Below are 22,089 nucleotides of genomic sequence, written 5' to 3'. Positions count from 1 at the left end.
TTCTGTGTCTTCAACATTCATCTGTAGGCCATTCACAGAGAGAATATATTTGGTCTCTGATTTGTTAGGAATCTTACAGACCGAAGGGGCAGATAGGTGGATGGAAGGCAGCCCAGGAATTGGAGAATTGTATCAGGTCCTATTTATATTGTTCCAGGTTCAGAACTCTGAGTAGTGCCTACTGGTTTTCTTTCTAGTTCAGTACTAAGGGTCGATCTCAGTATAGAGGAGTCCTGTTAACAAATATATGATAATTTTAAAATAATGTGTATATGCACATATGTGTGTATATGTAAACAGATAGTATGTAACAAAGTGTGTAAGAAACTATCGCTTACTGATTTGTGATTCTCGCAAACTGTACATATGTTCACAAAGTACAATGGGACAGAGCCTTTATATTATTATTATTATTATTATTATTAATTCGTTGAACATTAATTGAAATCCTACTCTGTGCCTTGGAATACAGGCAAATGTGAAATAGTCCACCCTAGGAGAAATACATAAGTAAATTAAAATATAAAATATCAACTGCTGTACAGAAGTATGAACACAAATCTGGCCGGACAGAGGACGGATTAATGGTGTCCTTGCGAGATTCAAGGATGGCTCTGTCGAGAAGGTGACACTTGAGCTCGTTTTTGAAGCATGAGCCAGAGTTCGCTAGGCAGAGGCAGATGGATGTGTCAGAATGAGCAAAGAGCAGGAGAAGGACTGCGTTTTTATGAAACGTTTTCGTATTACTGATGTTACTTTCACTTGACCCTCACTGCTGATTGGGCATTGTTTTCTCATGCCGCAAATGAGGACGTGAAGCCACCTTACTATTGAACCAGATGAGTTAGGATCAGAACGAAGTTTAGAAAAAGTCTAGGATCCTTTCTAATGATAATGTGATGATTTAAAAAAAATTTAGTTTATTACCTGGTGTTGAGTATGGATGACAGTAGCACAAGATTAAAAAAAAAAAAAAAAGAGTAAAAGCATTCCAAATGGAGACTGGTGCAACCGAACAGGTCTATTCAAGGCTTGTAACTTAGCTGTGCAGTCTTTTTTTTTTTTCTTTAAATGGAGGTATAACTGCCTTAAAATATTATACTAGTTTCAGGTGTACAACATAGTGGCTTGACATTTGTGTACATTGCAAAATGATTGCCACAATAAATCTAGTTATCGTCTGTCCGCATACAAAGTTAACACCGTATTACTGACTATATTCCCCATGATGTACATGACATCCCAGTGACTTACTCTTTTGTAACTGCCAGTTTGTGCTTCTTGATTTGCACCCATATTACCTCCACCCCCAAACTCCCTCCCCTCTGGCAGCTATCAGTCTGTTCTCTGTATCTGTGAGTCTGGGTTTCATTTTGTTTGTTTTGTTTTTTAAATTCCACGTGCAAGTCAAATCATGTGATGTTTGTCTCTCTCTGTCTGACTTATTTCACTTAGCATCATACCCTTATTGGCTATTGTAAGTAATGCTGTAGTGAACATAGGGATACATGTATTTTTTTTGAATTAATGTTTTTATTTTCTTTGGATAGATACCCAGTAGTGGAACTGCTGGGTCATATGGTATTTCTGTCTTTAATTTTTTGAGGAACCTTCCTGCTGTTTCCTATAGTGCCTGCACCAGTTTGCATTCCCACCAACAGTGCACAAAGGTTCCCTTTTCTCCACATCCTCCCCAGCATTTGTTGTTTCTTGTCGTTTTGATACCGGCCAATCTGACAGGTGTCAGGTGATCTCTCATTGGGGTTTGATTTGGATTTCCCTGATGATGAGTGATGTTGAGCATCTTTTCATGGGCCTATTGAGTATCTTCTTTGGAAAAATATCTATTCAGATCTTCTGTCCATTTCTTAATTGGATTTTTTTGTTATGGAGTTGCATGAGTTCTTAATATATTTGGGATATCAACCCCTTATCAGATAGATGATTTGCATGTCATCCCTGCGCAGGGGCCCTGCTGATCTTCTCTGTATCATTCTGTTTTTATTACATGTGCTGCCGAAGCGAGCACCAGATGTATGATTTGCAGATATCTTCTCCTATTCTGTAGGCTGCCTTTTAGTTTTGTTGATTGTTTTCTTTACTGTGCAGAAGCTTTTTAGTTTGATGTGGTCTCAATTGTTTATTTTCGTTTTTGTTTCCCTTGTCTTTGGAATCAGATCCCCCCCAAAAAAAACATTACTAAGATGGATATCAGGGAGCTTGCTGCCTATGTTTTCTCTTGGGAGTTTTATGGTTTCCGTTCTTACATTCAAGTCTTTAATCCATTTTGAGTTTGTTTCTGTGTCTGGTGTAAGACAGGGATCCAGTTTCACTCTTTTGCATGTGGCTGTCCAATTTTCCCAGCACCATTTATTGAAGAGACTGTCCTTTCCCCAGTGCATATTCTTGCCTTTCTTATTGTAAATTAATTGACTGTATATGCATGGATTTATTTCTGGGCTCTCTTTTCTTCCATTGATCTGTGTGTCTGTTTTTAGGCCAACACCATACTATTTTGATGACTACAGCTTTGTAGTATGGTCTGAAATCCAGGCATGTGATATCTCCAGTTTTCTTTTTTTTCTCAGAATTGTTTTGGCTTTGAGGGTTTTGTGGTTCCATATACATTTTAGAATTATTTGTTCTAGTTCTATGAAAAATGCATTGGAATTTTGATACGGATTGTGCTGTAGATTGCTGTAGAATCTGTACATTGCTTTGGGTACTATGGACATTTTCACAGGATTCTTTTATTCCATGAGAATGGTTATCTTTCCATTTCTTTGTGTCATCTTCAGTTTTTTTCATCAGTGTCTTACAGTTTTCAGTATCCTGGTTTTTCACCTCTTGGTTAAATTTATTACTAGGTATTTTATTCTTTTTGATGCAATTGTATGGGATTGTTTTCTTAATTTCTCTTTCTGATAGTTTGCTATTAGTGTATAGACATGCAATGGATTTTTTTTGTATATGAATTTTGTGTCCTGCAACTTTACTGAATTCATTTATTAGTTCTAGCAATTTTTTTTAGTGGAGTCTTTAGGGTTTTCTATATAGTTCATATTATCTGCAAATAGTGTGTTTTACTTCTTTCTAATTAGAATGCCTTTTATTTCTTTTGGCCTAGTTGCTGTGGCTAGAACTTCTGATACCGTGTTGAATAAAGTGGAGAGAGTGGGCATCCTTTTCTTTTCTGGTTTTAGAAGGAAAGCTTTAGCTTTTCACCGTTGAGTATGATGTTAGCTGTAGGTTTGCCATATATGGTTTTTATAATCTTGAGGTATGTTCCCTCTATACTCTCTTTGTTGAGAGTTTTTAACATAAGTGGATGTTGAATTTCGGCAGATGCTTTTTCTACATCTTTTGAGATGATCGTGTGGTTTTTAAGGTTTCTTTCTGCTCACACATTGGCTGACTTGCAGATGTTGGACCATCGTTGCATCCCTGGAATAAATCCCACTTGATCATGGTATGATCCTTTTAATGTATTGTTGAATTTGGTTTGCTAATATTTTGTTGAGGATTTTTGCATCTGTGTTCATCAGGGATATTGGCCAGTAATTTTCTTTTTTATTTTTTTTTTTTTAAAGATTTTATTTATTTATTTGAGAGAGAGAATGAGAGATAGAGAGCATGAGAGGGGAGAGGGTCAGAGGGAGAAGCAGACCCCCCGCTGAGCAGGGAGCCCGATGTGGGACTCGATCCCGGGACTCCAGGATCATGACCCGAGCCGAAGGCAGTCGCTTAACCAACTGAGCCACCCAGGCACCCGCCAGTAATTTTCTTTTTTGGGGCTGTCCTTGTCTGGTTTTGGCATCAGGGTAATACTGACCTCTTAAGGAGGTTTGGAAGCATTTCCTCCTCTTCTATTTTTTGAAAGAGTTTGAGAAGGATATGTATGACATTTTCTTTGAATGTTTTGGTAGAATTCACGAGTGAAGCCTTCTGGTCCTGGACTTTTGTTTTTTGGGAGGTTTTTGATTACTGCTTCAGGCTCCTTACTATTGAGATTTTCTATTTCTTTGTGATTCAGTCTTGGAAGGTTGTAAGTTTCTGGGAATTTCTCCACTTCTTGAAGTTTCAACTTGTTGGCATATAATTGTTCATAATAGTCTCTTATGATTCTTTTGTGTTTCTGTGGTGTCAATTGTAACTTCTCTGCTTTCATTTCTGATTTTATTTATTTGAGGGTTCTCCTTTTTTCTCAGTGAGTTTAGCTGAAGGTTTGTCAATTTTGTTTTATCTTTTCAAAGAATCAGCTCTGAGTTTCATTGATCTTTTCTATTTGTCTTTTTAGTCTGTATTTTATTTTTTTATTATATTTTTTTAAAGATTTATTTGTTTTAGAGAGCGCACACATGCAGGGGGAGGGGCAGAGGGAGAGGGAGAGAGAGAAATAGAGAATCTCAAGCAGGCTCCAACTCCGGGCTGAATGCAGAGCCTGATGTGGGGCTTGATCTCACCACCCTGAGATCATGAACTGAGCCGAAATCAAGAGTTGGCTTCTTAACTGACTGAGCCACCCAGGTGCCCTGTCTATTTCATTTATTTTGACTCTGAACTTTATTATTCCCTTCCTTTTGCTAACTTTGGGCCTCATTTATTCTTATTCTAGTTCCTGTGGTGTAAAGTGAAATTGTTCATTTGAGATTTCTCTTGTTTCTTGAGGTTGACCTCTGTTGCTCTGAACTTTCCCCTTAGAGAGTCACTTTTGCTGCCTCCCATAGATTTTTTTTTTTTAAAGATATTATTTATTTATTTGAGAGAGAATGAGATAGAGAGAGAGCATGAGAGGGGGGAGCGTCAGAGGGAGAAGCAGACTCGCTGCTGAGCAGGGAGCCCAGTGCGGGACTCGATCCTGGGACTCTAGGATCATGACCTGAGCCAAAGGGAGTCTGCTTAACTAACTGAGCCACCCAGGTGCCCCGCCTCCCATAGATTTTGATGTGTCGTATTTCTATTTTCGCTTGTCTCTAGGTATTTTTAAATTTCTCCTTTGATTTCTTCTATGACTCAGTAGTTGTTCAGTAACATGTTTAATCTCCACATATTTGTAGTTTTTCCAATTTTATTCCTGTAATTGATTTCTAGTTTTCTACCATTGTGGTTGGAAAAGATGCTTGGTATGATTTCTCTTTAATTTGAGACTTGTTTTGTGGCCTAACATGTGCTGTAGGGAATGTTCGGTGTACACTTGAGAAGAATGTGTATTCTGCTGCTTTTGGATAGAAGGTTCTGTATATCATTTAAGTCCGTTGGTCTAATGTGTCTTATTAAGGCCAGTGTTTCCTTACTGATTTTCTGTCTGGATGATCACGATTGATGGAAGTGGTGTACTAAAGTCCCCTGTTGGTGTGTTGCTGTCAGTTCCTCCCTTTAAGTCTGTTAATAATTGTTTATATGTTTTGTTGCTCCTACGTTAGATGCATATATTTATTGTTGAATTTTAAGAATTTTTTATCTTTTGGTTACCACTTATTTTATCAAATATGTGTTTTGCAAATATTTTCTCCCAATCTGTGGCTTGTCTTCCCATGCTTTTAACAGCATAGTGTCTTTCACTGAGCAGAAGTTGTTGATATTAGTGAAGTCCAGCTTATCAGCTTTTTCATTCATTGATCCTCCTTTCAGTGTTTTATCTAAAAACTCATGGCCAAACTCATGGCCACCTAAGTCTTCTCCCGTGTTACCTTTTTTTTTCTTCCAAGTTTTTATTTAAATTCCAGTTAGTTAACATACAGTATAATATTAGTTTCAGGCTACGTTATCTTTTTATGTATCTTTATATCTTTAATAGTTCTGCAGTTTATATTTAGGTCTGTGATCCATTTTGAGTTAATTTTTGTGAAAGGTGTAAGGTCTGTGTGTCATCGAATTTTTTCACATGTGAATGTCCATTTGTTCCAGCACTGTTTGCTGAAAAGGAAGTCCTTTGTCCGTTGGCTCGCCTTTGCTCCTTTATCAAAGATCAGTTGACTGTGTGTGTTTCTTTCTCTGGACTCTCTGTTTCATTCCATTGATCTATTTGTCTCTTCTTTCACCAGTATCGTTGATTACTTTAGCTTTTAGTGTCAGTCCTTCAACTTTGTTCTTTTCCTTCAATATTGTATTAGCTACTCTGAGTTGTTTGTCTGTCCATATACATGTTAGAGTCATTTTGTTGATAGCTACAAAATACCTGGCTAGAATTTTCACTGGGTTTGTGTGAATGAATATATGTATATGTGTATATATATGTAAAATTGAGAAGAGCTGGCATCTTAATAATACTGAGTCTTCCTGTTCATGTCCATGGAATATCTTTTCACCTACTTAGATTTGCTTTGATTTCTTTCTTCTGAGTCTTGTCATTTTGTAGTTTTCTTCATGTGGATCTTGTACATACTTTGTTAGAATTATACCCCACTATTTCATCTGTTTTGGTGCCGATGCAAATGGTATTGTGTTTTTAATTTCTAATTTCAATAGCTCATGGCTGGGATATAGGTAAACAATTGACTTTTGTATATTAACCTTGTATTTTGCAACCTTGCTATCAGTGCTTATTGGTTCCAAGAAATTTTTAGTTGATTCTTTGGGATTTTCTACATCCTATCTGTGAATAAAGATGGTTTTATGTCTTCCTTTCCAATCTGTATACCTTGTATTTTCCTTCTTTTTGCATTAGCCAGGACTTCCAGTATAATGTCAAGTAGGAGTTGAAAATGGACATTCTCTGTTTTGTTCCCAATCTTAGGGGAAAAGCGTCTAGTTTTACATCAAATTATGATGTCAGCTATAGGTTTTTTTGTAGATGTTCTTTATCAAGTTGAGGAAGTTCCCCTCTATTCCTAGTTTGCTGAGAGTTTTTATCATGGGTGTTGTATTTGGTAAATAAACTTTTTATTTTGGGGTAATTTCTGATTTACAGAAAAGTTGCAAAGATAGTAGAGAGAATTTCCATATACTCTTCATCTAGTTTTCCCTGATGTTAGCGTCTTCCAAAACTATGGTCCTTTTGTCAAAACTAAGAATAGTATTATTATTAACTAAATTCCAGACTTCATTCAGATTTCAAGTTTTTCTACAATTGCCCTTTTTTTCTGCCTCAGGATCTAATCTAGTGTATCACATTGCAGTTAGGAATCATAGTAAAAGAAAACAATTGAAATAGTCTAGTAGCTTCCTAGTTAATTTTTGAATTCCTGAGGGCCCCAGGGGCCCCACTGAGAGTGGTATTGGAGGGGTTTCAGGCCCTCCACCCTGAAAACTTCAGTTAGGGCAGCTCTGCTTGGATCTGTTTCATTTGAGACAGTAAGTTTCAGATGCAAAATTAAACTTGGTTTTATAGATAAACCAGTTTAATTTATAAGAGGACAAACTGTAAGGCCAAGGTCACCTTGCAAGTCAGTTACAGAGCAACGACTACTCAGTCTTGGTCTTCTGGACTCGCACAGTGGCTTCCATGTATCATTACTGTGCCTTCTCTTCTACCTCCATGATTTTCCTTTCTGTTTCTCATAAGTATTGCTTTCAGATCAGACGTGTGTTAGCACTGGTAGTTTGCTGGCATTTCTGTTTTCGGTATACCAGTAACCAAACTGTCAAATTCTTCAAGGAGCTACCATAGGCAGGGTCCTTTAGCTGTAAGATCATCTGACATTGGAGACATGGACAGAAACATTCAGAGGGACTTCAGTGAAATGGCTTTGACTATATATGAATAAAGGTGCTAAAGCTAACATGGAGATTTATTATCTGCTTGGTTTTAAATATAGTCCTTACTTTATTGTAATGTTTTATATACATAAACACCTTGCATACAAGATGATGCTCCTGATACCTTCTTTTTGTTTTTACAGCATTGGATTAAACTGTGCTCTGGGTGCAGCTGAAATGAGACCTTTTATTGAAACAATTGGAAAATGTACAACAGCCTATGTACTCTGTTATCCCAATGCAGGTGTGTATTTCTAGGGAGTTGCACATGGGGAAATCCAAATACATAGGATGGGGTAGGTAGGGTTAAAAGAGTTTGGCCAAAAGAATTTGTTTTGCAGGTCTTGGTATGTAGTTGAAATTCAGTGGCCATTTTCTAAATGAAGAGTATTTGGGTCTAGACCACTGCTTGCCTCTAGACCTGAAGGAACAATTTGACTCAGCCTGCAAGCTTCAGGATTGGACAGAACTTTGGGGGATGAAGTCTAGTTACAGAGCCTTGCTTTAGGTGACAGTGCTGGCCATGGGAACACAGTCAAAGAGATGAGTGCAAAGAAGAGGAGAGGGAGCCCTCCTCTCTGTTCTGTGTTAACAATCTTTGTCAGCTTTTTCCTTTCTAAAAGTTAGCACTTCTAGCTTACTATATATAGATATAGATACAGATATTTTTTACTGTTCTAAAACTATTCAATTAGAAATTAGTAACCCATTCTGCATTAACCAGATTTCCTGGTGAATGTTTTTGAGTATTTGCTTAGCTCCTTAGGGCTAACAATCATTTTCCAGCTTTCTTTCTCCAAATATGTATATCTTAATGCTCACCAAATTTTATTTCTCCAGAAGGAGTAAGATAACTGGAAGGAGCTAATAAATAAAACAGGAAATTGGTTAATTCGATGCTAAAATTTTACTTGGGAAAATTTACTTGAGCATTTGGACTTGGAAAAATTTATTTGAGAACTGGTTGTGTTTTGAGTTTGTTTGTTTGTTTGTTTTAAAGATTTTATTTATTTATTTGACAGAGAGAGAATGAGAGACAGAGAGCATGAGAGGGAGGAGGGTCAGAGGGAGAAGCAGACTCCCTGCTGAGCAGGGAGCCCGATGCGGGACTCGATCCTGGGACTCCAGGATCATGACCTGAGCTGAAGGCAGTCGCCTAACCAACTGAGCCACCCAGGCACCCTTGAGTTTGTTTTTAATTCATATCGCCAGGTGCTCATTAGTTCAAAGGGTATGTAGTAGTCCCCAGCTTCTACCCCCAAGCAGCTAGCTGACAAGATTGAGCTTCCTCTGTGGGAAGGGGATAGGGTTGGAGAAATTCTGTCCCATATAGTAGTGACTTTTTTCTTTCAAATGGAAGAGAAATAGCCTGTGTTTATTTGCCTCTGTGATTTTTTTGGGGGGCGGGGAGAGGTGTGGTATCTCTGCATTTACTATGTTCGATATTAAGAACTATTATTTGTTTTTGCAAGTAATCACCATTTAATTATAAATATAAAATTTCCTAACTTTTAAACCTGCAGCCTCACAAACACTAGGCTATTTGTTAAGATGGTTTTCAGTAATGCTTGAAATGTGCTTTCTTAGGTCTTCCCAACACATTTGGTGACTACGACGAAACTCCGCATATGATGGCCATGCAACTAAAGGTTAAGGATGGTCTTTCATTTGGTTTTTTAAGAGTTGGAGTAATGGAAATCTTAGATTTAGAATATTTAAAAGTAGAATTTTCTCCTAAAGAAATCCCAGTGTCTATATAACAAAAGCTTACCCACTCTGAATTACGATGGTAGAGGCAGAGGGAGGGGCTCGCCGGCAGCATTTTTCTCCCCATCTGGCCCTGGGGCTGTTGGAAAATCCCCAGTCAGGCTGGACCCAGACTAATTGAAACTTCGCTGTCTTCTGCAGTCCTCTCATGTGGTGGCTTCCCTCCCCCACTCCACCCCAACCAAACTTCTGGGTGGAGGAGGTGTCCTCCTTGCTCCCTGTTGTCGCCTGCACACCTTATCACCCACACACCTCCCATCTTTGAATCCCAGGTCATGGGACCATACTGCCCACTAACCCCTGGGTCTCTTCCTCATTCCTTGAACTTTCAGCTTTTGGCTCACTAACATTCTCCCCTAAATGATTTCTGACTTGATTCTTGTGATTTCAGTTCCTTATCTAGTAGATGATCTTTCCAATACTCTGACTTCTCAGTTTCTTGACTTCCTGTCTCAGTTACTGTCTTTCGCTAACTAGCGTATGGTTAAACTCTAGACCCACACTGCCCAGTATGTAGCCACTACCATGTGGTTATTGGAGAACTTGAAATGTGACTGAGGAACTGAATTTTTAGCGCGCACGCGCACATGAGCAGGAGGAGGAGCAGAGGGAGAGGGAGAGGTAGGCTCCCTGCTGAGCAGGGAGCCCGATGCGGGACTCAGTCCCAGGACCCTGGGATCATGACCTGAGCTGAAGACAGATGCTTAACCGACTGAGCCACCCAGGCACCCCTGAATTTTTAGTTCATTAAAATTTAAAATTAACTTAAATATAAAAACTGAAGCTCACTTTATGTGTTATTTGATACACTATCCAGCTCACAGTCATTCACCTCAGCATATGGGAAAAAAAAAAGTCTCTATTATGACCAAGTAGGCAAATGATTATGTCATTGTACTTATAAATGGTGTAAAGGATTTCATAGCATCTGGACTATTTTCTGCTTTTAAACTTAGATGCAGGGTGCGTGAAAGCTTTATATCTTGGATTAAGTATGTTTAACTCTCTTTACAATGAAAAATTCATTATTCAGGAAACATAGATCTCCTGCTGAATTGGTGGAAGCGAGTTTAGAATTCAGATGGGCTCTGTGAAACTTTTTCTTTTCCGAAATGCAGGCCTTTGCTGTGGATGGCTTGGTCAATATAGTGGGTGGTTGCTGTGGTACGACACCAGATCATATCAGGTAGGAATCACTTCTAAATACGCTCTTTTGTCATGGGACCAATCATGTCCTCCACCCCCCACCATTCATGTGTTGAAGTTCCAGCCGCCCAGTTCCTTTGAATGTGACTGTATTTGGAGATAGGATCTTTAAAGATATAATGAAGGTACGATGAAATCCTGTGGGTGGACACTAATCCAGTGTAACTGGTGTCTTTGTGAGACAGACACACAGAGGAAGGGATCCAGTGAACACATAGGGGGAAGACGGCTGTCTCCAAGCCGGAGAGGCCTGAGAGGAGACTGGCCCTGTCCACACGCCTTCGTCTCAATTTCTAGCTTCCGGAACCTTGAGAAATTGCTGCTCTTTAAGCTACTCAGCCTGTGGTATTTTATTTTGGCAGCCCTAGCAAACTGAGATGCCTTTATATTGTGAAAAATTCCAATAAAAGTAGAAAAATAATAAAATGAATTTCCAGAGTTTCGATAATTTTCTAGATTTTGCTATTCTTATTTTGTCTATTTTCCAACTTTTTCCCCCTTAGAATATTGTGAAGCAAATTCCAGATATCATGATATTCTATCACTTAAATACCTAACTAGTATTCAGAAAATTAAGGAGGAACGGTTCATATATCTTGTGGGCAAGTACATGTGTCCATTAGTTGTCTCATGGAAGGGAAAGACAGTAAGACAACCAGGTACCTTAAGGTCATTGTGTACTCCATGTTGTTGAGTGAGCGTGTGAAGCATGGTGGTGTGGAAGAAGAGCCTGGTGGAGTATGTGTTCAAGTCCTTGCCATTTTGTGGCTGATAAGAGGAATAAGAAGTGGAATAAAATCCAGTTTCAGACTGTTTGTAATTTGTTTTTCTCTCCTGTGACTGATGATCCTGTTTTGAGCCAGTCATCTCACTGTTCTGAGTCTGTTTTTGTGCACGCGATGTGTCCACCATCCTGAATTACCTAACAGTTCACTGCTTTTGTTGGCTTCTGTGATAGACTCTGTGAAGAGCCTATGGAATTTTTAAAGTACCTTTTTTTTTTTTAAGATTTTATTTATTTGACAGAGAGCGAGAGAGGGAACACAAGCAGGGGGAGTGGGAGAGGGAGCAGGGAGCCCGATATGGGGCTCGATCCTGGGACCCTGGGATCATGACCTGAGCCGAAGGCAGACGCTTAACGACTGAGCCACCCAGGCGCCCCTGAAATATCTTTTAAATAGTATCTAAAAGCTATCAGTAGTTGAAGGTGGATCTCTTTTTGTTTTTAAATCTTTGGATCTCTTTTTGTTTTTAAGGTTATCTCCTCCTTTTTAAAAAAAGTTGTTTTAAAAATACCTGTGTGTTTGTGTTTCTGTGTCTGTGTATTGGCATGCAGGTATATGTATGTCTGTATCTACTTACCTACCTACCTGTGTGTGTGTGTCTGTTTGCTGCTTTTACTTTGGCATACCAGTCTAGGGGGCAGCAGAGTGAGGATTTCATACTGGCCCTGATAAATTTAGTGGAGTAGACAGATTTTTCCAGGTTGATCAAAGACATAATTTACCAGAGCCAATAAGGTTAAAAAGTATATGCATAATCAAAGCAAATTTTGAAGACTAATCATCTTGGAGTTTTAGTGATTTATTACCATGGACCCTCCCTACTCTGTGCTTTCTGTGCTCGGGAAAAACTGACCTGAAACACGGGCCTCCGCTCCTGGCACCTCTCCTGTATGCTCCTCCTTCTCAATGATGAAGCTTTTTTTTCTTTTAAACCACTAAGAAGCAAGCACCTATTTCATGGAGTAAAGGGCATCTATGGGTTTGGGAAAGAAAGGAGATTTGCTGTTTGCATTTGCGTAAACCATTACGTATGTCGGTTTCTATCTCTTGAGGGCAGAAACTGGTGCAGTCAGTACACAGCAGACTGGGAAAATACAGAAAAGTTAAAGTTGACACATTCATTTTCTGCATTGCTGAGAAAACTAAAAGGCATAACTGTTGCTGCACATTTGGAATTAGGTATATAATTATGTGCATAATTATGTTAAATAGACTTAATTTCATAGCTGGGAATTAGTTTAATTAAATTTATTTTATTTCGAATTAATGGAGATAGTGTTTTCTCTTTTAACTCAGGGAGATTGCTAAAGCTGTGGAAAACTGTAAGCCTCGAGTTCCACCTGCCACTGTTTTTGAAGAGCATATGTTACTATCTGGTAAGTGATAAAGTAATGATTTTTATCATTTCAGAAACCATTTGTGGGTTAATTTCGTGTTTATCCTAAGTGGTAGTGATGTGTGTGCCGAGCAACTTGTTTCTTAGGTCAAGGAAGCGTCCATATTTTTTCTTGCATTTAGATGAATTCTCGTGAAGATCAGGGGTGGGAAATGGGCAGAAGGTACAGGTGGTTTGCCCGGGTGGGGCCCTTGCTTGGATTTAGAACTCACGTGGCCCTGGCTCTGTGAGGCACTGCTTTGAAAACATACTCTCGGCCACAGGCTAACTGTTGTAATCGTCAGACTTGCTCTTAGTTATTGAAAATTCCAAACTGTCGAGGCTCAGTGGTTTGTCATGACAGCAGCCTCTTCGTAGAAAATTGTGCTTGCTTCTACAACATGATTGTCGCCATCTGAGATTCACCACGTATTTAGGACTTTACAGAGAGGTGTGGTATTGACTGTTCTCTGGTGCTCGACAGTCCCATAAGGTGGGCAGCTTCCCTTTTTGAGAACGAGTGTTGATGTTCAAATAAGGAACGTTAATAAAAGAATTTATCATGCCATTCATTAGAAACATAACTTTAAATTTTATGTTTTCCCCATAATACTTCAATGATGTATTGTTAGGTAGTATTTCTAAGGAAAATAATTGTGTGTGTGTGTCTCTCTCTCTATATATATACATATAGACACACACACACACACAGATTCTTAGAGAACATGCAAATAGCGCACATGGGAAATTAGGCACCCTAATAATTTAGAATTTAGCATTTCTCTGAATTGAAATATTTTTGTTCCTTATGTTCCTCTAAGAAAATTGAAATAAAATACAAGAGAAAGTAAAAGGAACACCTACTTTTCTCAGTTGGAATATAACTTCATCGAATTCATCCCAGTGAGTGAGTGTGAAGTTGGGTTAAAAACCCTCTTCAGTCTTCCTTGTTTTCTTTTTGTTCTCCAGAAAACAGAGAGAGGTGTGGTAGGATAGTTTATTTCATCCTTAGATCTTAAAACTTGTTTGCTTCAGCCAAGGACTAGCAGTTTAAATAGTCAGCCTTTGCCACAATTGAAACAAGAAGAGAACCACTTAGATATGATTTTTATTTTAATTTATTTTTTTATTAAGATTTTATTTATTTGAGAGAGAGAGAGAGAGCACAAGCAGGGGGAGGGACAGAGGGAGAAGCAGGCTCCCCGCTGAGCAGGGAGCCCGACATGGGGCTCCATTCCAGGACCCCCGGGATCATGCCCTGAGCCCGAAGCAGATGCTTAACTGACTGAGCCACCCAGGCGCTGCTAGATACGATTTTTAAAGAAGAATTTAGATGTAAGAATAAAAGAATCCTCCCCTTCTGATTTGAATTTCATGTGCTATTTCTAAATTGCTTTAAAAATCACCTTCAATCAGATTTTAAAGAATGACATCAAACATACTCTTTCATGGATTACAAACTTAAGAAAAACGTAGTTTTTATATCAGATACTTCACATGTGTAACTAATGAGAAGCCCTCTGTATGCGGCGCTCATAGGGCGATGATGCAGGACCCCTTGAGCATTTACGCGTCGGCCCAGCTGTCTGCCTGTCCTGCGTGCCCCCGGGTCTGACTAAGGCCCGGGGCCACCCTGCGGCTCACTCGGAGGGTCACTCCCAGTGGGAAGAAATCATAGGACAAAACTGGGAAGGGATAGCTTCCCCAGTCCCTTAAACAGTCTGGAATACTTTTGTGATTGCTCATCTCATATTCGTTTTTTTCCTCTCCCTGATATTTTGTTCTTTCTCAACCAGTGCTTTGACGAAGGACACAAAAGCCATTTTCTTTTATTGACAACAACGGCTATGACTGCTGGTGCTAATTTTATGCTTATTAGTGTTCTCTAGTCTCATTTTTACAATAGTGCCATGAAATGTATGAAACAAGTATGAAAAACCATCCTTTTACGTCTCTCTTTTATACGATCAGAAGCTATGACAGAGGTGTCCCTGGGCTTTGAACCCGCGGCTGGCTGTCCCTCCATCCTTCCTGTAACCACCCTGCAAGCCCCCCTCGCCTCACACTTTCAATAGAACAAGTAGAGCAAAAACAGTTAAGGGCTGTTTCTGTAGTGATACTTTACGCCTCATCTCGCTTTTTACCTCCATGAATGTGTTCATAATTAGAAAGCTGGTATTTGCCCCTCAAATGGCCTGTAACAGGAGAGATACAAGGAGAGAGGTGCAGAGAGCCCCAGTTTTCCCAGCGTCAGCTCATGAGGGGGGGTGTGCCACGGCAAATCCTGTCTCCCGGGGCTCAGCGTGGGTCCTTCCTTGTGATCCCATTCGTCCTTGCTGGTTATAGGTTCATGGCCTCTGGATCAAAGACATAAGGTAAAGCTCTCAGCTCATAGCTGGTGTGATTACGAAAGCTTACTCCATCCGGCTTCAAGCTGATGTCTGGGTGGACAGCTGCAGAGTGATCCTTCTGATTCTAACTTCATGGCTTCCACCCCCGACTCTTGGTGAAATAGGGGTATGATGATAATGTTTCCTTGTTTCTCAGAGCTGGTATGAAGCAGTTCTTTAGAAACATTTTGCATCTCCACTCCTAAAATACTTCTTTTGGGAGTTCTGGGTGTCCATGTAGCTGTAACATGTAGCCTTTGTTGTGTTTAAATATCCCTGGGGGAGGAGGCCATGGTCCTAATCCCACATCAGGGATCCTGTCTAGTCCTGTGGGCTGTGCCGCTGAAGCTTCTTTCTCAATGAAAACATTTGTTTTCTGTCTGTCTCATGTCATCATATGAATTTTCAGAAAATTTTCAAAATGCTTCTCCTTTTAAGGTCTAGAGCCCTTCAGGATCGGACCGTACACCAACTTTGTTAACATTGGAGAGCGCTGTAACGTGGCAGGATCCAGGAAGTTTGCTAAACTCATCATGGCAGGAAACTATGAAGTGAGCATCTCATTAAGACCCTTGAGGCATCTGCCATGTTTTTGGCTAGACAGCATGTAAATGAGACAGCTCTGCCTTCGAGAGTGTTATTAGCAGAGCTTCTGGGGACCGTGAGGAGAACGGTCACGTGTGTCTGCAGCAGGTGGGCAGGTGGGAGCCTGCGGCTTCGGGAGACTGAAGCTGCTGTTATTAATATTTGTCAAAAAGAACTGCCTCTGGGATCTGAAGTGGGGTGAGGTGGGAGGGATCCAGGTTCTGGCTGTTTCTATTAACTGTGAAGTAAGTTTAAGAATTTGAGAATACTCTTCATGTTGGCTTCTCACAGATCCTTCCAGGGAAAGGAGAAGCCAAGAGCATTCCTAGTCACTTCCTTGTGACCACATCCAACAGCTGACTAGTGCGGTGGTCTTGATTCTGCTGGCTCTAGACTAAAATAAACAAGCACACAGAAAAGAAGGAATAGGCCCCTGCCTTGGAGAGTCTACATGAGGGGTTAGCCATAGTATTTCTCAGCTTCGTCACTCTGTGGGTCTGCAAACTCTGATCCCCATAGAGCCTACCCTACACAGCCGGATAGATTTTTTTTTTTCTTATTAAAATAGTAAGTTAAACATTAGAGGAATTTAGTCTGGGCTTTCGTGATGATTTATTTTATCATCAACTGTCACTTGGAGGTTTTGCAAGCTTTAAGAAATAGATTTTCCAGAAATCAGTATCAAAGCAGACTTCATTTTAATCACCAAGAAAGGAGCCATTTATCAGCCTTCATGGACTTATTAGTTACTGCTCCACGGTAGCACTCGGTGGCGCCCCTCTGTGGCACACCGACACGGCCTGCTTAGCTGCTTTGCTGGTTCCTGGCAGGTCCCGTCTGCCCTCTGCCCTGCATTCCTGCTGCCGCTGCCGTGAGCTCTTGTCACAGCCCTCCCCCAGATCAGAAGCTTTCACAGGGTCACATTTTGTGCAGATGGGAGAAAATCCAAACCCTTTAGGCCACCATTCATTTCGCTCACTTAGACACCAGACTGTCTTCCCATTCCAACCTGTCACCCGAACATTCCAGAAGGCTTGCTTCTGCACCCATGCCTTTTTTTTCTTGTTTGTTCCTCTCTGAAGTCCTGATGACCCTTAGTAGTTACATAGCATTCTTCAGTTGGCCATGTTTCTATTTACTTTTTGATTCTTATGGCCATTCTGTGGTGTCCCTTTGAGCTGTCAGATTTGATAGATTTGATACTGAGGACAGAGGACAACTTAGGAACATGAAAGCGGATGGGAGTAATAATATCTAGCCTTCAGTAGGGTCTTACTATGTGTCAGTCATGGTGCGAGGTGCTTTCCATCATTACTCACCGAATCCTCACAGACCCATGAGATAGGTTCTATTGTTACCCCCATTTTTCCCACGTACATCTGGGGGAAGGCAAACTACTCAACTGTTGTTCACAGCAAGTGAATGATAGACCCCAAGGCCACTCTGCTGTCCCTGCCTGCAGGACACAGGAGCGGTCAGTGGGATCTGTCAGGGGGCCGCTAGGGCTGATTCCTCATTTGATTCTACTTTTCCCTGAGTTAGCGATCCCTCAAGCCTTTGTGGTTTAACGGAAGGAGCACTGACCTTGAAAGAAGCTCCAGGGCTGATTTTTGCTCACCTTGTACAAATGACATCATCGTAGCGAGCCCATTTGGGAGGGTTGGACCTCCAAGGTTTTACTCCGTGACTTTTCTGGAATAGACAGGTCAGGTATTGGCATCTCTGCTTTCCAGCTCTTTCGATCTCTGGTCTCACCAGTTTGCTGGCTGTCTCCGCTCTGCTTCCTCCAATCTGTCTCCCAGGGGCCAGCTGAAGACTGTTCCTCTGAGGTGGCTTCCTCCATTTCAGTCCGCAGAGACTGGCCCTCTCCTGCTTTGCAGGCCGTCTCGCACTTGACTCACACCTCACATGGCAACACTGCTGGCTCTTTGTGTGACTATGTCATATGCCCCCAGCTAGATGTAAGCCCTCCAGGAACAGGGATTGGGACGCATGCTTTCGATTCTTTATAGTATTTCACACATTGCCGATACTGAAAAAACATTTTTTGATGTGCTGAATTTTATTGTGATCCTTTTCCTTTGTAACCTTGGGTCATTACGAATGGTCTTTCCTTGTGGCATATGCAAAAGGTCTCATGCCTGCTCTGTCACAATGATTAAAATTTCGATGTCGTTTTCTTAAGCTAAAGAAAAAATAAGACAACATCAGAAGCTACTATTGATTTTATCCTTATTTATTTTATTACATTACAAAGTGTACAATGAAGACCTAAAATAAACTCTCTGTTTTATCAGTTAGTTAGAAAGCATTATGGAACATGTATATTTTGCCCAGCATTGTTCAAAGGAGAGCAGGAGAAACCTAAGACCTTTCCAGAGTTCCAAACACTTACACTCTATTTTGAGGAATAAGCTAATACTCATGAAATCCTGGGGAAACGATGATCTCATAGACCACGATGATGTAATGATCACAGTCGTTGCAGAAGTTACAGAGGCAGCAGGTCATTGTGGAATAAGCCGTGTTTCCCACCCAAAGTATGTTTTCTGGAGCACTGAGTCTACAAGATACTCCTTCAGTGGTCACAAGTTGGGAAATGCTGCGTATTCTGTTCTTGGATATTTACAGTGGGTGACAGTGTATTAAAGGATTTGAAAAGCCTTCCAGTATAAAAATCTGTTGGATTTTATTTAACTCCTATTTCATGTAACTCTTACCAACAGTCTGCAACACACTTTGCATGTCTTGGCAAACACTGAAGAGTCACAGAAGTTGTGGATGGTTTCTCTGAGGACTTTTTTGGAGGAGCTGGGGCTTGAGCTGGGTCCTAAACAGTATAGAAGGGAAGGGGATTGTATCCCAAACAGAGGAGATAACGTGATCTGTGACCCTGAAGTGGAAACAGATGTGGTTGGGTGAAGGGAACCAGGAGGGGAAGAGTGGGGCCGGGTCACAGAGGCCCTTGAACGCCAGGCTGAGGGAGTTGAGCTTCTTTACGGCAGGAGGACAGAGCCTTGGTGGATTCTGAGTCATGAACTGACATGAGGGAGGAGATGTGGAGGAAAGGCCAGTCATCAGATTGTGATGATGGATGGGAGGAGAGCAGGCCGGGACTTGGGGAGGCTGGTTCATCCAGTCTGATTTGAAAGGACTGCTGGGGTGGTAGGGATGACTTTTGTAGCCTTCTCTTGAGTCACCTTCTCCTAATGCTGCCTCCTCTGGCATTCTTCCTTCAGGAAGCACTGAGTGTTGCCAAAGTGCAGGTGGAAATGGGAGCGCAGGTGTTGGATATCAACATGGATGATGGCATGCTGGATGGTTCAAGTGCAATGACCAGATTTTGCAACTTCATTGCTTCCGAGCCCGACATCGCCAAGGTTGTACAAAATGAGGGGATTTACCTGCCCTCATCTGTCACTCATTTAACTTTGTCACTTGTCCCAGGGATCCGTCATCTCACGCCCTGGTGTTCTGTTTTCCTACAGTGAAAGTGAACGGTTTCTGTTTGTCACTTTCTTCCCTAATGGTAGTCTTTCGATATAAACCAGAGAGAGTTGTGACTTCAGCTCAGCTGTTTCCAAGGCTTCTGGAATTGCTCACAAGAATTGAGTTTCCTCTGATGTCTGGATGGACTAAGAACCTCCTTCCCACGTCTCTGAAGGACATTAGTTGCCTGTTCCTACCAAGACATTAGTTCTATTCTGAGCACAGGGTCACTCAGGCAGTTCTTCCTTATTGCGGGAGGAAGAGACCTTCTGGGGCTTATCAGAGTAAACAAAACTATAAAACAAGAATAAATCAAAATAGCATATGTCAGCTTTTACATTTGTTCTTTAAAAGGTGAAAACTAATTTGTGTGTCCAGTTCTTTAAAACATTTTTTAGGTGGATCCTAAAATCTTTAAAGTTTTTACTTCATTTCTCTACCATTGAATTTGTGATGGAGAAGTGATTTGTGAAGTTCTTTTTTAAAGAAACTTCCTAGTGCTTTGAGAGATGGGGCTGTCAGTGTTTCGTTAGGCCTTCAGCCAGTGCTTAAGTCAGGTGTCTTGCAGTAAGCAGTGGATTACATTAACCCATCTTTCATTTGTGTCTTTAAACTCCTCAGTAAAAGGCCTCATCACTCCTCTGGGAGTAAATATTTTGAGAATTTAAGGTACGGAGAAGGGGGAGCAGCTGTTCATCAGCTGAGGGGTGGGAAGGGGGCTCTGCTGGGAGTCAAAAGACTCTTACGGTCCCAGGCAAGCCAACTGACCATTGACCCGAGTTTCCTTCCTCTGCCCTGAAGTGGGAGCAGTCATACCTGCTGTGTCTGACTCTCGAACCCTGAAGATAAAAGTGCCTTCACTATGAACAGCCTTGTGTAACTTAAGACATTGTTAATTAATTACTGTTCTGATTGCTCCAGTAATTGTTCTTCCTTATCTTTCCTGGATTGGACCTCCTACCACAATTTATTTGAGACCAAATTATGAACAGCTGGAGTCAAGCATAAAAAGGTGCGACTAGCACATTTTCACCAGCGGAGTTGGGACACCAGACTCAACCAGCACTTTAAAACATTGGCCTGGTATTGGCACTAGTACTTGACCACAAACCTGTCATTACCAGCGTGCTGGGAAAGGGTAGGATCGAGAATCCCTTGTTCCGTTGTGCTCTCTCTCCTTTGGAGGTGGGCCTGAGGAAGAGCCGATTGCCCTGGGAACCTTTCCGTGATTCTCCTGCCCGCCCCCCATGCACAGGTGGGGTCTGGTGCCCCTGAAGCAGGCTTTCATGACAGCTATGCCCCTCTCCTGCCCTCATGTCCCCCACACTTTATGTCGTTACTTGTTAAATCGTTTATCTTTATAAAGCTCGGGGAAGCCAGGGAGCCACCGACTCTGTCATTGCCCCCAAGGCTAGCATGCGGCCTAATGTGGTTGTCGCTTAATTATATACTTATTGAGTGACTTAAGCAAAGGAGCCTAGATCAGCTGCCCTGTTTCATTTCTGTGCTTGACTCTAGTCCTGCCTCGAAACCCTTACTTTCACCTTTCCTGGAACAGAGGCATGAATGCATGGAGACTAGTAAAATTGGCCCTGTTCTCATCTGTGCCTTCCAACTTCGTCCTTTCTCGTAGTTATATACATTTATTAAATATTACGTCTTTTCCTTTCTAAGAGTAAAATTTTGTTTGTCTTATCCAGTCAGGAACTTGATTTTCTAAAGGGAAGATTGGATGTGAATAACTTGGCTGGAGGGCTCTTCCCAAGGGTGTGAGGCCAAACCTTAATCCCAGAGTCAGATCAGGGATACCGGAATCCTGTTTGAGCTGTAGGCACTGGAAGGTATAAACTGGGGATGAAGCAGATGAGCTGAGCTCTGTGATTTCGTCCTGGTATTTAGCTGTGATCTTTGATGTGTGTAAATTTTGGACTCATGCATGGGGTCACCTGTAGGACCAGAATCACTCCAAGTGTTACGGGCTTTAAAAGAATAAGTACATTAAAATCCTTTTTCTGCCACACTGTTATTGATGTACTGTTTCCCTACATACGAAATGAGGACTGGGAGCTGGCCCTCGGAAGGGAATCTGTGTGACCTGTGATTTTTCCCTGATTCTTCCTGCCCCTCTGATCTAGGTGCCCTTGTGCATCGACTCTTCCAATTTTGCCGTGATTGAAGCCGGCTTGAAGTGCTGCCAGGGCAAGTGCATTGTCAACAGCATTAGCCTGAAGGAGGGAGAGGATGACTTCTTGGCAAAGGCTAGAAAGATTAAGAAGTTTGGAGCTGCTGCGGTGGTCATGGCTTTTGATGAAGAAGGGCAGGTGAGTGATTTCTTTGGACCTCGCTCCATGGCGTTCCCTGGGCGAGACAGAGCAGTGGAAGAGAACAGAGTCTGAAACAGCTGTGTAAACACCATAAATGCGTATGTGTACACATAGGCACACACACATGCATCATACACACGTACAGACACTTGTATCCGCGTGTGTGTGAAAATTGGATGTGTAGTAGTCGCTGTATCGATGGAGAAAGGAATTATTCAGTAAAAGCTATTAGACCTACTGGCTGTGCACTTGGGAGAAAATAAAGTACAGACCTATTTCCCACCATCTACTAAAATAAAGTCTGCGTCAATGAACGATCTAAACATATAAAGCAAAATTCTAAAGAGTGTATGGGCAAATCCTCACCTAAAGTTGGGAAGCCAGAAGGAAAATTAATAGAGCTATCCGCATGGGAATGTAACACTTTCTCTGGTGAAGGGCATGGTATTATCTGCAACATGAGTAGTAAC

At 41.2% G+C, this 22,089-nt stretch overlaps 1 protein-coding gene and 1 non-coding gene across 3 annotated transcripts in view; one reads left to right on the top strand and one right to left on the bottom strand.

Moving 5' to 3' along the window:
• Window positions 1-22,089, top strand: part of MTR (5-methyltetrahydrofolate-homocysteine methyltransferase) — a 94,480-nt gene that overhangs the window by 18,283 nt on the left and 54,108 nt on the right. For both annotated transcript variants that reach the window (XM_021696095.1, XM_021696094.1), the window contains exons 9-15: window positions 7,842-7,942; window positions 9,286-9,347; window positions 10,584-10,651; window positions 12,753-12,832; window positions 15,660-15,772; window positions 19,046-19,186; window positions 21,431-21,616. In XM_021696095.1, the coding sequence (XP_021551770.1) occupies window positions 7,842-7,942; window positions 9,286-9,347; window positions 10,584-10,651; window positions 12,753-12,832; window positions 15,660-15,772; window positions 19,046-19,186; window positions 21,431-21,616 (751 nt within the window). The remainder of the gene's footprint in view (window positions 1-7,841; window positions 7,943-9,285; window positions 9,348-10,583; window positions 10,652-12,752; window positions 12,833-15,659; window positions 15,773-19,045; window positions 19,187-21,430; window positions 21,617-22,089) is intronic.
• On the bottom strand, window positions 1,923-2,029 carry LOC123325187. Its single transcript, XR_006540292.1, has one exon. It is a non-coding gene; the product is annotated as a U6 spliceosomal RNA (small nuclear RNA).

Source organism: Neomonachus schauinslandi, chromosome 6 (genome assembly GCF_002201575.2).
Source record: "Neomonachus schauinslandi chromosome 6, ASM220157v2, whole genome shotgun sequence".
Taxonomy (NCBI): domain Eukaryota; kingdom Metazoa; phylum Chordata; class Mammalia; order Carnivora; family Phocidae; genus Neomonachus; species Neomonachus schauinslandi.
Note: the sequence above shows the minus strand (reverse complement) of the source record. Positions and strands in the feature narration are given on the sequence as shown.